This window comes from Equus quagga, chromosome 19 (genome assembly GCF_021613505.1).
Source record: "Equus quagga isolate Etosha38 chromosome 19, UCLA_HA_Equagga_1.0, whole genome shotgun sequence".
Lineage (NCBI taxonomy): Eukaryota > Metazoa > Chordata > Mammalia > Perissodactyla > Equidae > Equus > Equus quagga.
In genome coordinates this window covers 3,673,439-3,690,818 of record NC_060285.1, presented here as the reverse complement: position 1 = coordinate 3,690,818, position 17,380 = coordinate 3,673,439, and the positions used below count along the sequence as shown (strand labels likewise).

The window sequence follows — 17,380 nt, the reverse complement described above, 5'->3', positions numbered from 1 at the left end:
AAGACATAAAGAAGAACCAAATAGAAATTTTAGAACTGAAAAATACAATAACCCAAACAGAAAAACAGATAGGCTCAACATCAGAATGGAGGGACAGAGGAAAGAATCAGTGAACTGGAAGACAGAACAATAGAAATCACTCAGTCTGAACAACAGAGAAAAACAGAGTTACAGAAAAATGAACAGAGCCGCAGGGACCTGAGGGACTATAACAAAAGATCTAACATTTGTGTCACTGGAGTCTCAGAAGTGGAGAAGGAGAGGGGCTGAAAAAGTACCCAGAAAAATAATGCCCAAATTTGGCAAAAGACATAACCTCAAATATGATAAACCCAAAGAAACCTAAACCAAGATATATCATAGTCAAATTTCTGAAAATCAAATATGAAGAAAAAAGTCTTAAAATCAGTGAGAGAGAAACATCACCTTATCTATAGGGGAAAAACAACTCAAATGACAGTGGATTTCTCATCAGAGACCAAGCAAGCCAGAAGGAAGTGGTACAGTACTTTTCATGTGCTGAAAGAAAAGAACTGTCAACCCAGAGACTTATACCCAGCAAGACTATCCTTCAGGGATAAAGCAGAAATCAAGACATTCTCAGCTGAAGGAAAACTAAGAGAATTTGTTGCCAGGAGACCTATCCTAAAAGATGGCTAAAGGAAGTAGAAAGGAAATGATGAGACTCCCTGAAAAAAAAAAAAAGGAAGAAAGAGCACAGTAAACAAAGATACGGTAAATGCAATTGAATTTCCTTCTCTTCTCGACTTTTCTAAATTATGTTTGAGGGTTGAAGATAAAATTATAACACTAATGTGGTTCTAAATGTCTGCAGAGAAATAATTAAGATAATTGTATTATAAAACAGGGGAGAGCAGCAGGATGTAGAGAGAGGTAAGGTTTCCACAATTCACTCAAACCAGTAAATTGCCAGCACCAGAAGACTGGAAGGAGTTATGTAAATATAAACCAACACCCAGGGCAACCACTCAAAGGCTACACACAGAGATGCACTCAAAAACAATAAGATATTTTACTACAATAAAAAAATAATAATAAAGTTTAAGATATGTAGATAAATCAAAATGGAATTCTAAAAAAATATTTCAGCAATCCATAAGAAGGCAGGAAAAGGAAAACAGAAAAACAAAAAACAGGAAGAAAAACAAAACAAAAAATAAAATGGCAGACTTAAGCCCTAGCATATCAATATTTACATTAAAAAGACAGAAATTGGCCAAGTTGATTGAAAAACATGACTCAACTCTACGCAGCCATTCACTTCATATCTAATGATGAGGAGAGTGACGTCAGCATCACAGCAGAGTGAACTCTCCCCTTAGATTCTCTGCCCTAAGATACAGCAAAAAGGACATTCATTCACCAACAGAGGACACTCACACAACACAAAAGACGTCTGAGAGACACACACAGCCATGTATCTGAAGGGGGAGGTGCTGGACCACCTGGAGCAAGTGGAGGGAGTTAAGGGGAATCTTCCCTCCTTCCCAAACAGCAGCAACCCGACGGCACGTGGCTCTGACAGGAGAGGGAGGAGGGGTGGCCCTCGGCAGGAACAGCTTTGTTCTCCAAGTTCCCACAGCCCATGGGAAAGCCCCAAACACAGAGGTGACTAAGCTATTGTGGAGGTGTCTTCATCAAGTTATCACCCCAGGAGAGCAGATAGCAGGGGCAGGGCGAGAACTCCCCAGGGACTGCACAGGTGAAAGGAAGCGCCCCAGCCCCCACTTGGCACTCCAGCTCAGCTGGTTGGCCAGAGTGCCACACAGACAGAAAAGCAGCAGCTGTGAGCGAAGGAGCTGGGGATCACGGCGGGTTCAGAATACTCAGCTCTTGACCCCCACTCAGCGGCAGCACATGGAATCTGTGACCAGATACTGTCACTATGCAGAGGCACAAATCCACACTGTCAAACAGTATGAAAAAATATCTTAAATCTCCAGACCAAAAGGAAAATGACAGGGACCCAGAAATCAATCCTGAAGGCACAGAAACTTATAATCAAAATGACAGAGAATTCAAAATAGCTATCATAAAAAAACCCAATGAGTTACAAGAAAATACAGATATAGATAGTTCAATGAAATCAGGAGCTTCTTCACAAACGAGATTAAAACTATAAAGAAAAACCAATCAGAAATGTTGGAGATGAAAAATACAGTGAGTCAGATAAAGAAAAATCTGGACTCCCTGAATGAAAGTGCCAATGTTATGGAGGAGCGAATCAGCAGTCTGGAGGAGAGAAATATAGAAATGCCTCAGATGGAGGAGGAGAGAGAACTAAGACTAAAAAGAAATGAAGAAATTCTCTGAGAAATGTCCAACTCAATTAGGAAATGCATCATAAGGATTATAGGTATTCCAGAGGGAGAAGAGAAGGAGAATGGAGCAAAAAGCTCCTTCAAAGAACTAATAGCTGAGAAGTCCCCAGACCTGGGGAAGGGACAGGAAATACAAGTGAAAGAAGCCCATATATCTCCTAACTATATCAATGTAAAATGACCTTCTCCAAGGCATATAGCAGTAAATCTGGCAAAAATCAATGACAAAGAAGAAATATTAAGGGAAGTAAGGCAGAAGAAAATAACTTACAAAGGACCCCAATCAGGTTTGCAGCAGATTTCTCAGCAGAAACCTTACAGGCTAGGAGAGAATGGAATGATATATTCAAAATTCTAAAAGACAAAAACTTTCGGCCAAGAATACTCTTTCCAGCGAAGATATCCTTCAGAAACGATGAAGAAATAAAAGCTTTCCCAGATAAACAAAAGTTAAGGGAGTTCATTGCCACAAGACACCTCCCCACACACAAGAAATGCTCAAGAAGGCCCTCATATCTGGAAAAAAATAAAAAGAAAGGCATTACAAAGCCTTGAGCAAGGAGATAAACAGGTAGACAAAATGAGAAAATTGCAGCTCTCTGTCAGAACAGGTTAGCAAACACTTAATTATAACATTAGAAATAAAGGGAAGGAAAATACCAAAAATAAATATAATATCATCATTTTAACCACAAACCCACAACATAAGATGGAATAAGTTATGACAATAATAACTTAGAAGGGGAAGAGAAAAGGGATGGAATTGGCTTAGTCTAAGGAGATTAGAGGCCATCACGAAACAGACTATCTCATCTCTGAGATTTTTTATACAAACCTCAACGTAACCACTAAACAAATAATCAGAACAGAGATACAAATGGTAAATAAAGAGAAAACTAAGAAAACCATCATAGAAAACCACCAAACTGAATTAGTAGTCTGAAATACATGGGACGAGAAACAAAGGAAATGCAGACAAACTGGGGAAAACAGGCAATAAAATGGCAGCACTAAGCCCTCATATATCAATAATCAATGTAAACGGATTGAGTTCTCCAATCGAAAGACACAAAGTGGCTGGACAGATTAAAAAACAAGATTCAATGATATGCTGCCGCCAAGAAACACATCTCAGCTTTAAAGATAAACATAGGCTCAGGGTGCAGGGGTGGAAGATGATACTCCAAGCTAATGGCAAACAAAATAAAGCAGGTGTTGCCATACCTATATCAGACAAAGTAGACTTCAAGATGAAACAGGTATTGAGAGACAAAGAGGGGCAGTATATAATGATAAAATGGACACTCCACCAAGAGGACATAACACTTATAAATATCTATGCACCCTACACAGGAGCACCAAAGTACATAAAGCAACTATTAATAGACCTAAAAGGAGATATTAAGAACAACACAATAATAGTAGGGGGCCTCAACACCCCACTTATATCAATGGGTATATCATCCAGACAGAAAGTCAACAAGGAAATTGTAGAATTAAACAAAAAACTAGACAAGATGGACTTAATAGATATATATATAGAACACTCCATCCAAAAACAGCAGAATACACATTCTTCTCAAGTGCACATGGAACATTCTCAAAGATAGACCATATGTTGGGAAACAAGGCAAGCCTCAATAAATTTAAGCAGATTGAAATCAGATCAAGCATCTTTTCTGATCATAACGCTATGAACCTAGAAACAAATTACAAGAAAAAAGATGGTGGGGCCTGCCGTGGTTGAGTGGTTAAGTTCGTGCCCTCTGTTTCAGCGGCCCAAGGTTTCACCGGTTTGGATCCTGGGCACAGACATGGCGCCGCTCATCAAGCCATGCTGAGGCAGCATCCCACATACCACAACTAGAAGGACCCACAACTGAAAATATACAACTATGTACCAGGGGGCTTTGGGAAGAAAAAGGAAAACAAATCTTTTTTTAAAAAAAGAAAAAATATGGGAGTGACAAAGATGTGGAGACTAAACAACCTGCCACTGAACAACAAATGGATCATTCAAGAAATTAAAGGATAAATCAAAAAATATCTGGAGACAAATGAAATGAAAATATACCATACCAACTCATATGGGATGCAGCAAAAGTGGTCCTAAGAGGGAAATTCATAGTGATACAGGCCCACCTTAACAAACAAAAAAGAAAAATCTCAAGTAAGCAATCTTGAAGTACACCTAAGAGAATTAGAAAAAGAAGAAGGAACAAAGCCCAAAGCAGCAGAAGGAGGAAAATAATAAAAATTAGAGCAGAAATAAATGACATTGAAAGAAGAAAAGCAGTAGAAAGGATCAATGAAACAAAAAGCTGGTTCTTTGAGAAGATACACAAAATTGACAAACCCTTAGCCACACTCACCAAGAAAAAGAGAGAAAAGTCTCAAATAAATAAAATTAGAAATGAAAGAGGAGAAATTACAATGGATACCACAGAGATACAAAGGACTATAAGAGAATACTATGAAAAACTATATGCCAACAAATTGGACAATCTAGAAGAAATGGATAAATTCTTAGACTCATACAACCTCCCAAAACTGAATCAAGAAGAAACAGAGAATCTGAATAGACCAATCACAAGTAAAGAGATTGAAACAGTAATCAAAAACCTTCCCAAAAATGAAAGTCCAGGGTCAGATGGCTTCTCTGGAGAATTCTACCAAACATTCAAAGAAGACTTAATATCTATCTTTCTCAAACTATTCCAAAAATTTGAGGAAGCTGGAACACTTCCTAACTCATTCTACGAGGCCAACATCACCCTGATACCAAAGCCAGACAAAGACAACACAAAGAAAGAAAATTACAGACCAATATCACTGATGAAGGTAGATGCAAAAATCCTCAACAAAATATTGGCAAATTGAATACAGCAATACATTAAAAAGATCATACACCATGATCAAGTGGGATTGATACCAGGGACACAGAGATGGTTCAACATCCGCAAATCAATCAATGTGATATATCACATTAACAAAACAAGGAAGAAAAACCACATGATCATCTCAATAGACACAGAGAAAGCATTTGATAAGATCCAACATCCATTTTTGATAAAAACTCTCAATAAAATGGGTATAAAAGGAAAGTACCTCAAGATAATAAGGCCATATATGACAAACCCATAGCCAACATCATACTCAGTGGGGAAAAACTGAATGCCATCTCTCTGAGAATAGGAACAAGACAAGAGCGTCCACTCCTAGTCAACATAATACTGGAGGTTTTGGCCAGAGCAATTAGGCAAGGAAAAGAAATAGAAGGAATCCAAACAGGCAGTGAAGAAGTGAAACTCTCTCTGTTTGCAGATGACATGATTTTATATATAGAAAATCCTAAACAATCCCTCAGAAAACTATTAGAAATAATCAACAGCTGTTGGCCTGGTGGTGTAGTGGTTAAGTTTGCGTGCTCTGCTTCGGTGGACCAGGGTTCACAGGTTCAGATCCTGGGTGTGGACCTACACACCGCTTCTCAAGCTCCTCAAGCTGTGACAACATACAAAACATACAAATTTGTCCCACACTCAAAACAGAGGAAGATTGGCACAGATGTTAGCTCAGCAACAATCTTCCTCAAGCAAAAAGAAGAAGACTGGCAAGAGATGTTAGCTCAGGGCCAATCTTCCTCACCAAAAAAAAAAAGGAAAAAAGAAAGAAAGAGTCAACAACTAGAGCAAAGCTGCAGGGTATAAAATCAACTTACAAAAATCAGTTGCATTTCTGTACTCTAATAACGGCTAACAGAAAGAGAACTCAAGAATACAATCCCATTTACAATCACAACAAAAAGAATAAAATATCTAGAAGTAAATTTAACCAAGGAGGTGAAATACCTATACAATGAAAACTGTAAGACACTATTGAAAGAAATCGATGATGACATAAAGAAAAGGAAAGATCTTCCATGGACATGGACTGGAAGAATAAACATAGTTAAAATGTCCATTCTACCTAAAGCAATCTGCAGATTCAGTGTGATCCCAATCAGAATCCCAAAGACATTCTTCACAGAAATAGAACAAAGAATCTTAAAATTCACATGGGGCAACAAAAGATTCCAAATAGCTAAAGCAATCCTGAGAAAAAAGAACAAAGCTGGAGGCATCACAATCCCTGACCTCAAAATATACTACAAAGCTACAGCAGTCAAAACAGCATGGTACTGGCACAAAAACAGGTGCACAGATCAATGGAACAGAATCAAGAGCCCAGAAATAAAACCACACATCTATCCACAGCTAATCTTCAGCAAAGAAGCTAAGAACATACAATAGAGAAAGGAAAGTCTCTTCAATAAATGGTTTTGGGAAAACTGGACAGCCACATGCAAAAGAATGACAGCAGACCATTATCTTTCACCATACACAAAAATTAACTCAAAATGGATCAAAGACTTGAAGGTAAGATCTGAAACCATAAAACTCCTAGAAGAAAACATAGGCAGTACACTCTTTGACACTGGTCTTAGAAGGATCTTTTCGAGTACCATGTCTACTCAGACAAGGGAAACAAAAGAATAAACAAGTGGGACTTTATCAGACTAAAGAGCTTCTTCAGGGCAAAGGAAACCAGGATCAAAATGAAAAGACAGCACACTAACTGGGAGAAAACATTTGCAAATCATGTATCTGACAGGGGGTCAATCCAAAATGAAAACATAGCAATCCTGAATGTGTATGCACCAAACAGCAGAGCAGGAAAATATGTAAAGCAAAAGCTGATAGAACTAAAAGGCAAAATAGAGAAGTCCATAATTATAGTTGGAGACTTCAACACCCGTCTCTCAACAACTCACAGAACAACTAGACAGAAAACCAGCAAGGATATGAAAGAACTCAACGCCACCCTCCACCAACAGGATCCAGTCACTTCTACGACACTCCACCCACACACAACAACAGCAGAACACACATTCGGTTCAGGTGCCGATGGAACGTATACCAAGTTAGACCGCATCACTCCAACATGCTCCTTTCATTCTTGAGTTAATTCAAAACTGGGTTGATGTGGGCAGGTCCGTATGGAACCAGTTAGAGAGAAACGAATTGGACCAATTCTGATGCCTAAGGTCAGTCTGCCAATGACTGTGCTGCTGGGAGGAGGAGTCTTAAACTTATGCTCATTTGATGGGCTCTCTGCTTTCGGACAGATGCACAGCTGGACTGCAACCCCGAGGAGTGTGTTCCCCACACTGCAGTAGCGGTTTTTCCCAATGACCACGTGTTTGTTTTAAAGGTCAAGGTATCTAAATCGTCTGGATTAGCCGCTTTTATAATCCATCACATTGTTATTCCTCCTTTACTAACAACGATTTAGAGCAGGGCCAGCAAACCGCAGGTCAAGGCCAGCCAGCCTCCTGCTTTAGTAAATAAAGTTTTATTGGCACACAGCCACGTGCATTCCTTTACACCTGTCCATAACGGCTTTTGTGCTAAAACAGCAGAGTTGAGAAACTGAGACCCACAATGCCTAAAATATTTGCTATCTGGCCCTTTAAGAAAATGTTTACTGACCTATTTTGGAGTAAGAATAAAAGTTAACCTTGGAATAATCTCAGAATAATTACGATTTTTATGACCATGTTCAGCTACTGCTAAATCATGTAATCTGACAGTAAGGAGGCAAGGAGGACTGCTTTGCTGACAGCTGCTTTTGAAACCACAAAAGCCTGCACACCTCTTCCCATAGCGACTCATGCGCAATCTGGAAAGACATTCTTTCTTTTTTCTGAAACAGGTAGACAGGATTGCCATTTATTTGCTGTTCAGATACACCGAGATTCCTCCGTATCAGAATGTGCGGGTCATCGGCTCTCTCTAGTCTGACCATCTACATCACTGCTGACCTCACGCAGCAGCGTAGGTCAGACCTCCCTAGCGCCCGCTCGCTGGACATCTGATAGCCGCACTTCGGGATTTGTGGTCACACTTTAGGATGGTGTAGCACCTGCGGGGCTTAAATTATTCGGCTTCCCAGCCATTCCCAATGGTTTCAAAACCACATCCCTTTGGAGAAAAGTGAAGGAGCTTCGAGAAGGAACAGAGCAAGAAATCCCTGGAACCCTCTCCCGGCAACGTTCTCGCCCCGCGGCAGGGCCCCGCAAGGCGCCCCGACCCAGTCCGCCGCCGCGAGGGGGCCGCACGGGCCGGCCGGGCCCTGAGCTGCGGGCCCACTGCTCAGCACAACAAGCAAAACCCCTAACACAAGGGAGAAAGAACTCACCAGCAGAGAGGCGCAAGCAGAGCTACACGGAACAGCTAAAGCAAAGGTTGCTGAAGGCTTGAACGAGGGGACACGGGGGAGACTTCAGGCAGAGGGGACGGGAGGGGAGCAGGGGGCGGATGCGAGGTCAGATCGCGGGGAGCCCCGACCGCGGCAGCGCAGCACGGGTGCCGCGCGGGGCAGCGAGCAGCACAGATGTGGCAAAAAGGGCCAAGGTCAGTGGGAACGGAGGGAGGAGCAGTGAGAGGACTCGGTAGGGGGCGGACGCGAGAACCCTGCAGCTGGCTGGGCTGGGTCTGACATGCTGGCTGTCTCCAGAGGGAACGTCGTGAACAACTTGGAACAAAGCTCAAGCGAAGTCAGCACAGAAGAGAAAGCGTTCGGAGAAGTCCGCATGGTGCTGAGGCTGAGCCCGTGAAGTCAGGTGAGATGGTGAAGGGAAGCAGGCCTCCTCCTGGACCTGTGCACCTTGCCCGCGGAATAGCAGCAGAAGGCAGAAACCAACCGCACTCTCCAGAAAACTGCGCTATGCCGAAGTCTAGACTGTTGTAGAAGAAAATTAAACGGGATGGGGGCGAAAGTAGAAAATATTAGCAGTATCTTAACAAATACACAGAAAACATATATTCTAGAGTATCTATGCAAGGCAGTTCCTTCAATATTAGTGTTCTTTCTTAGGATGGAGGGTCAAACATGAGATTGATGGATCAAAGGATATATGTTTTCTACATTTTCAAAATATTGCCAGATTAATTTCCAAAAACAGTACAGCAGCTCATATGCCCCTCTGCCAGCTGTTCTGCCCCTTAACCCACTGGGTGAAAAACAGTATCTTATTGCTGCTTGGTTTCACTCTCTATTCAGATGCTCACCATCCATTTTAAATTCTTTTTCTGTGAATGGCCTACATACATCTGTTGCTATTTCTCTAATGGATTGTTTTTTTCTTATCAATTTTTATATGTTTAATTTAAAAAATTTAATCATTTGACTATCATATTTGTTGCAAATATCACCTCCATCATTTTTTTTTAAAGATTTGCACCTGAGCTAACATCTGTTGCCAATCTTCTTCTTTTTTTTGATTCTTTTCCGCAAAGCCCCCCAGTACGTAGTTGTATCTTCTAGTTGTGAGTGCGTCTGGTTGTGCTATGTGGGACGCCGCCTCAGCGTGGCCTGATGAGCAGTGCCATGTCCGCACCCAGGATCTGAACCAGCGCAACCCTCGGCCGCCAAAGTGGAGCGCGCGAACTTAACCACTTGGCCACGGGCCCAGCACCCTGTCATTTTTTCACTTATGGAATCTTACAAAAGAAATTGTGAGATTTTTATTTAGTCAAATAACCTAGCTTTTTCTTTATTCTTTCTGGATTCCATCTTGGTAAGGAAGCTCTTCCCCTATTGCAAGACTATACATTGTCCTCTATGTTCTTGCAATAACTTATTTTTACATGAAAATTTGTAATACATCTGATTCTGATTTTGAGAAAATTTTACCATCATCAATCAATAAAAACAGCATTTGTAATGTCCCTGTAGTAAAACACTGCACAACCAATAAAAATCACGTCTTAAGATACACATTTTCCGGGGCTGGCCCCGTGGCCGAGTGGTTAAGTTCGCGCGCTCCGCTGCAGGCGGCCCAGTGTTTCGTTAGTTCGAATCCTGGGCGCGGACATGGCACTGCTCATCAGACCACGCTGAGGCAGCGTCCCACATGCCACAACTAGAAGAACCCACAACGAAGAATACACAACTATGTACCGGGGGGCTTTGGGGAGAAAAAGCAAAAAGTAAAATCTTAAAAAAATAAAAAAAATAAATAAATAAAAATAAAAATAAAAAAAGATACACATTTTCCTTTGACCAGGCTTCTACTCCTAAACATGTATCCAAGAGAGATGAAAGCATGTGCCTTCAATGGGACTTGCACACAAATGATCAAAGCGTCTTTATTCATACAGCCAAAAACTGGAAACGGTCCAGAAGTCCACTACCAGGTGAATGGATAAACAGACCGGTATCCTCCCACAACTAACAAGAAAGAAGGAACCACTGATACATGGTGAATGGGGGGAGAGAGAGATAAAGTAGCCAGACATGAAAAGAGTGCATATTGCAGACTCCATTTATATGAAAATCGATTATGGTGGAGGCAGTCCCTGGTGCTAGAACAGGCCAGAGACTGAGTCACACGGCAGGGGAGGCCGGGGGCGATGCCGGAGTTCTGCATCTTGATTGGGGTGATGCTTAGGCAGGTGCCCAAATTTATCAAAATTCACCAAACTATACCCTTAAAATGTGTGAATTTTATTGTATGCAAATTATACCTCAAAAAGTTGATTTTTAAAAATCACGTCTTAACAGAGTAAATAGTAATATGGAAAACATTCTGCAGAATATTTCCCCAGCTTTTCTTTCATATATTTTACGTAGACACAAACACCAAATATTATTCACTGTTTAAGTGTAAGACTGAGGATGTTTTTTCCTGTGTGCTCTTCTGGTGTTTTCTAGATTTTATTAAATCAACATGAATTACTTTTGTAAGCAGAAAAAAACTTGTTAAGTATCTGTGGCTTGCCTCTGTTTTCTGGGCACTGCGTGGGGAGCGTTGGGGACGTGCTTTACAAATACAGCAGTGACATGGCCAAGCGGCCCACTACCAGCCACGCACACACGTACACTCCCAGCCCCAACCCTGAAAGAACACATTCAGAGTCTACTTGAGTGCATTTTCCTGCAGCCTGGGGGTATAACCCAGCTATAATTTCAGCCTGTTTCAAGTTCAACTAGTTGGACCCACTTTGAGAAACCTCTGTCAGGGTTTCCTGTTTTCAGTCTGCCCCACTTCCGACCAGGCTGGCGGCCCCAGGAGCAGTTGCTTGCTCATAGCTTCCTTAGGTGCAGACCCTATGGGTCCAGAAAACTGCCCTTCCAAATTCCTACTCCCTCTTTTGCTCTCGAACACAGAGCCACGTGCCCAGCACGGGGACCCAAAGAAGAAAAAGCATGTGGCTGGGTTAAAAGCCAGCTTCCTTTTCTACATCATGCGCCTCCAAGAGCGATCGAGTCATGGCTGCCAGTCTTCACGTCCGAAAATAGGAGTGATGGTACGGAGAAACTGAGAGGATCAGATGAAATAACCTAAGTGACCATACTTAGGCCCGTGCACACAGTGGCCCCAGCGCAGCTCCCTTCTCTCTCCTTTTTAAGGTATTCTCAACTCACTCCTTACTCGTCTGTCTCCCAGAGCTCCATGGCAGGTCCTGCTAGAGCTGTTTTTGCAAATCCTCCACCCTCCTTCGCTCCCCCACCAGCCACAGTCCATCCAGGCCTGTCCAGACACACCTGGGCACTACCACTCCGTGAACTGGACTAAACGCCCCGTGGACTGCTCCATGCCTCCCCACTGACCCTGCTGACCTCGAGCACGAAATCCTCAACTGTGGGCCTGATGCCTTCCGGGGCAGCAGAGACAGGAAGAAAACCCAAGAGCTGGTGCAGCTGTGTCTCTGCGCTGCTAATGCAGTGTTTTCACATCGTGTTGGAGAGCACAGAGTGTGATGAGAACAGGCTTCTCCCTGGAGGAAGCCCCCCGGCCTGGGCTCCCACAGTCCCGGCCTCTCCAGGGAGGGGACCAAGCTCTTGGCAGGGGAGTCAGCAAGCTCTGGACGAACCTGTACAAAAGCGCCTCCCTGATTTGTCGGAGTGAAGCAACAACCATTCTGGGAAAGAGGATGGCACGGGTGGGAGTAAGCAGCCAGCAAAAACAAGCAGAACGAGGGTGGACGCTGCCTCCAAACGAACCCAGAATCTGCTGACCAGAAACCAGAATGGCAGCTAGGCGAAGATGCCAACGCTGAAAGCAGGCAACGAGTGACCTCCCACCAGGACCTCCCACTTGGGTGGGGTCTGTCCATCGTCCATGTGGCCTCTCCGGCCTGAGGGAGGCCACACTGCCCACTGCTTATAAGCACAGTGGCTGGAGTTGGAGCCACCAAGCTCCCAGTTTGACCACTAGCTGGGCCAGTTACTTAAACTCTCTACATCTCAGTCCCTTCATTCATAAAATACGGGAATCGCTGGCCCGCAGGGATCCATCATGTTTGAATGTGACACAGAACAGCAGATAGCAGCTCGGTGGTGGCTCACACAGAAGAGCCCCAGGAAGCAGGAGTGTCGTCATCCTTAAGCCGAGAGATTTACAGGAAAGCCCAAAAGCCCTTGGGGCCAGGCCAGCTTGTCTGTTCACCTTAGCATTAGAGAGCAAGAACTATACATGGGGGCGGCATGACATTTCTCCCAAAGGGGATGTCAGAAAGATTATACGTAAGCCCTCGGACACCCAAGACAGATAAGCTCTCTGCAGACGCTGCTTCTGGTGACGCCAAGTGTGGGCCCCTGGCCACCCTTGACCTTGGCCGGACAATGTTCCAGCTCTGCCCCTCCCCCCACCTGCAGAGCCTCGAAACCTCAGGGTTGGAAAGTGCCTGCAGCACCCACCATAGCATCCCCGACTGTCCCCAGGCATCTAAAGGGCAACCCAAACTCTGCTCACATGAGAATCCTGATCTCCACCACACCCACCTCCAACAACAGGAAATAAATCCCTGCTCCTCCCACAGCGACTTCAGTCGACCACCCATCTGGACCACATTCCCCTGGCTCGGCTTATCCAGTTCACGCAGCCCCAGCCCCATTCGCCATCGCTCCTGCCTGGACGAGGCCAACAGCCTCCTAACTGCAGTTCCTGGTCCCTCCTGTCGTCTCCTCCCCACAGAGGCCACACGGATCCTTTAAGGATGTTAAGCTGGACGAAACCCTCCAGGGGCTCCCGTTGCACTCACAGTAAAAAGTCAAGCCCCCTTCTCAGCCCCTGTGACCCAAACAGCCCCATGTCCCCTCCCCCACCTCCCTCCTCCTGCCACACCCACAACTGCCTCCTGGCCAGTCTTGGGGCCTTTGCACTACACTAGCTGTCTTCCTGCCTGGATCATCTCTGCCCTTGGTGCACAAGTCTGTCCAGGTGTCTGGCCAGATGCTACCATGTGAGTGAGGGCTGCTGGGACCACCTGTACCAGAGCCACCTGCCAGCACCCTGCGGGGCTCTCCTCAGTCATCCCTGCCCCCATGTGTTCCCCTGTGTCTCTCTCTTTAATGGAAAATGCCCCATTGTGGCAGGGACTTTGTCATATGCACTGAGCCAGAGCTAGGACACGCCCGGGCCCTCCCCAAGAGGCCCTCAATAAAAACTTGTGGAAGACAAATGAATGAAGGAGAAGATGCCCACACTGGCCAGCCCTGGGTGTCCCCGGCTGTGGCTGCCACCCCTTCTCACTGTCCAAACACGGGCCTTCTGTAATCCTCCTCCTTCCCAGGATCAGATGACATCTCCTTGATACCCCTCTGCCCATCCTTCTGCCCCCAGACAGCCCTGCCAGGGAGTCCCTTCGCCTTGGGGAGGGAGAGTTCCCTCGTCCATCCCATCCACCGCTCTGTGCCCCCAGGGCCAGGGCTGGGTGTGTCCCTTCCATTTTTATCTAAATTACACTTCTCCACATGGGGAGGGCCTCTGGAGACCATGCGTCCAGCCCGTTGCACCAAAATCACCCCCCGCCCCCCAGGGAGCACATCTCGGACAGAAGGGCAGGAGCCCCTTCTGTCACTCTACAACAGGAATTCCTTACCCTGCAAGGGCGCCTTCTCGGTTTTGGATCCCCGCTAAAGAAAAGCATCTGTCCTTGGGTGAAACTGAAACCGAATTCACGGCGTCGGCACCCGCCCTCCGCATCGCTCCATAATCACTCTCGTCCAGATGGTGCCCTTGAGATAGCCGCGGGCAGGCCTGGGGGATGGGACATCTCCCGGCCCGCGACCCTACTGGCAGTCACGACCCCACGCCTCGCCCTCCAGGGTCGAATCCCCACAGGAGACCGCCGGCGCCCAGACTCCTGCGCTCCCTGCCGGCACCTTCCCGGCTCGCTCTTTGTCATGCCCGTCCCCGGAGTGTATACACCCGGGCGCCCAGGACGTTTCCCCGCCAGCTGCCGCCGAGACCCCGGCCCCACGGCCGGGCCTGCGTTCCACCTCCCAGCCTCCCGTCCCCGGGGCCTCCCGGGCCCCCTCCTCCGCCTGCCCCGACCTCTTCCTCCCGGGTCCCCCTCCCTGCCCGGCGCGCCCCGGTCCCCCTGGCCGAGCCGCGGGCCGGCGGACACTCACCCTCGCCGGGGACGCCGGCCCCGGGCCCCCGGCTCCGCCACCAGCTCAGCAGCGCGCGCGCGGGGTCCAGGCTCACGGCGCAGAGCCGCTGCTTCACCCACAGCACCGAGCTCAGCGGCTCCGCCGCCCCCATCGCGCCAGCGCTCGCCGGCGCCGCGGTCGGCGGGGCGGGGGGCGCCGGGGCGCCGGGGGACGCCGAGGGGCGCGGGACCGTTAGCGGCCCCTGGAGCCCGGCGGGGCGCGGCGGCGGCGGAGCGCGGGGCGGGCGGGCTGGCGGCGCTGCGTCACCCCGTACGCAGAGCGGCCGCGGGGACCGAGGAGGGGCCGGAGGGGGCCGGGGAGGGACTGGGCCGGGGAGAGGAGGGTCCGGGCGGGGGCGACGAGGAGGGGGCCGGGTGGCGGGAATGCGGGGGAGAGAAGAGCGTCAGGGGGGTGAGGACTGCGGGCGAAGAGAGGGCAGGGGGTGAGGTGGCGGGACGAGAGGGGGCGGGGAAGGGGCCGGGTGCTGGGGGAGGGGGCTGGGCGGGGGTCTGGCCGTGCCCCCCGCGGGCTCAGGCCCAAGAGGAGGCGGCTTCCCTTTCCAGCTGGTCTTAGGGTCCGGGCCCCAGGCGCCTCCCTCGGGCGTGGAGCTCGGTAGCGCCTCCCTGGCGGGTCGTAATGACAGGCGAGTCGGGGTGGCCCAGGCTTCTAGTGGCCCAGAAAGGCTTTCTGGGCGGTCCTGTGGGGGCGGCGGGAGGCCTTGGGCCTCAGGCAGGCCTGGCCCTGGGGTGGGCGCCAAGGAATCCTCGCCAATCCGGATGCGGCAGCAACCGGCGGTGTGACTTTGGGCATCACGTCGCCTCTTGGATGCCCTGCCCTCCTCTCGGAAATAAGCTTGAGAGCCTTATGGCCGAGGCACGCACCCACGGGAGATGTGGGCCCTATTGGACTCGGCGTGGAAATGGCTACGGCCTCCCTCCACTTAGAGGCCCATCCTCAGACCACGCAGGGAGGCAGGTGCTGCAGCATCCCCACATTCCCGACGGGGACAGTTTTAGTCACTGGGGTTCCGCAGTAAGGGCTGGAGCCAGCATTTGAACTATAAAGTCTGGGTCAAGGGTCCCCCTGTGGCTGCACAGCCGGGCTGAGGATAGAGTCCCCCTGGGGAGGCATGTCGGGTCACAGGGAGCAGAGGCATAGCTTAGAGGCCCACTGGAGTATGTGTGGGCGGCCTGTGCTGGGCCTGCAGAGAGCAGCTAGGGGTCCCACAGCCCCTGCAGCCACTGCCCTTGGTGCTCATGGCTGGCCTGCTAGGGAAGGTGCTGCAGTGTGAGCTGCCCAGGGAAAGCACCGAGGGGAGGGGGCCTGCAGGCTGGCAGGAGGGGAGGGCTTCCTCCTAGGGTCCTGGGAGAAAGCTGGGGGTGGGGGCAGACGGCTGAGCCCTCCCCTCCTGAGCAGGCCCAAGGAGAGGGAGCGGCCCTTCTGAGCATTTTTCGGACAGGCATCACCCCAGGGACCCCAGATTCTCTTCCTCATCCCCCTGCCCTGCTCAAACCTTCCCTCTCCACAGGGGGGCCTTCCCTGACCACCCAGCTAAATGGACCACCCCATCCCACCCCGACCCCAGCGGGACTCCAGCCCTGCTCCCTGAGCATGTGGGGCCCCTCAGCTCTGTGAAGATGTGGACCTATCTATCCCTGTAACCCCAGGGCTGAAAACAGTCGGAGCACATAGTAGGCACTCTGATATTTGTTACAGGAGTACATTTGCCCCAGACTCATCCATGAAGAAGCTGCGGCTCAGAGAATTTGAGTAACTCGCCCAAAGGCACAGGGCTCAGAAGCAGACAGAAGGCTGACTCGGGGGGCCCAGGCCACCTGCCTCCCTGTCAGCTCTCCCTGCCCAGCCCTGCTTCTCCTTGGCTCCTCCTCAGGAGCCTCCCCTGCAGAGGGCGGAAGGGCAGGCGCGCGGACTTGCTGCCTGTGCCTGGCACTGGGTAGCCATAGGTACAGGTCTTATCCTGCCAGCTCCCTGTGATTCACTCCTCGCTGGGAGCCCAGCCCCCGTTCAGGCGGGGACTGGGGAGTTGGGAGAGTGAGGATAGGACAGAAGGCCGGGGTGTGCGCCCTACCACTGCCCTTAGGCAAGCCCTACCTGATCTCCCGGCACAGTGGGGTGGCCTGCAGCAAGGCCTGCCCGGCCTCCTCCCTCCATTGGCTGCTGCTCTGAGGCTCAGGAAATGTGGGTATGGGGCTTCTTTGGAAACCGTGTGCCAGCAGCTTTGGGGGCTGGTGTCGCCACTGCTGCAGTGAAGAGGCATGGCTGGAAAGGGCCGGTGGGTAGGGGCTCAGAAAGGCCAGCCTCGCTGTCAGGCTGCCTCCCATGGCCTCCCAGGGCCAGGCTGCTTCTGCCCCCCCTCAGTTATTCATTTAGCCATCCTTTAAAGCCACTCGTCAGCTCATAAAATCCTGGAGCCAGAGGTGGGGCCCAGAGAGGACACAGATCCCGCCTCGCCCTCAAGGAGCTCTGGAGGGGAGGTGGCGCTATCAACTACAAAACACTGCTGAGGCCCGGAGGAGGGACGCCACTCCCCCAGC

The 17,380-nt window shown here is 48.6% G+C and overlaps 1 protein-coding gene across 1 annotated transcript in view; it reads right to left on the bottom strand.

The window, feature by feature from the left end:
• The window catches only part of CERK (ceramide kinase), a gene marked incomplete at its 5' end in the record, with an annotated part of 67,770 nt that extends 52,542 nt beyond the window's left edge, over positions 1–15,228 (bottom strand). The window contains one exon of the mRNA XM_046646298.1: positions 14,805–15,228. Within this exon, the coding sequence (XP_046502254.1) occupies positions 14,805–15,228 (424 nt within the window). The remainder of the gene's footprint in view (positions 1–14,804) is intronic.
• Positions 15,229–17,380: the final 2,152 nt, after the last annotated feature.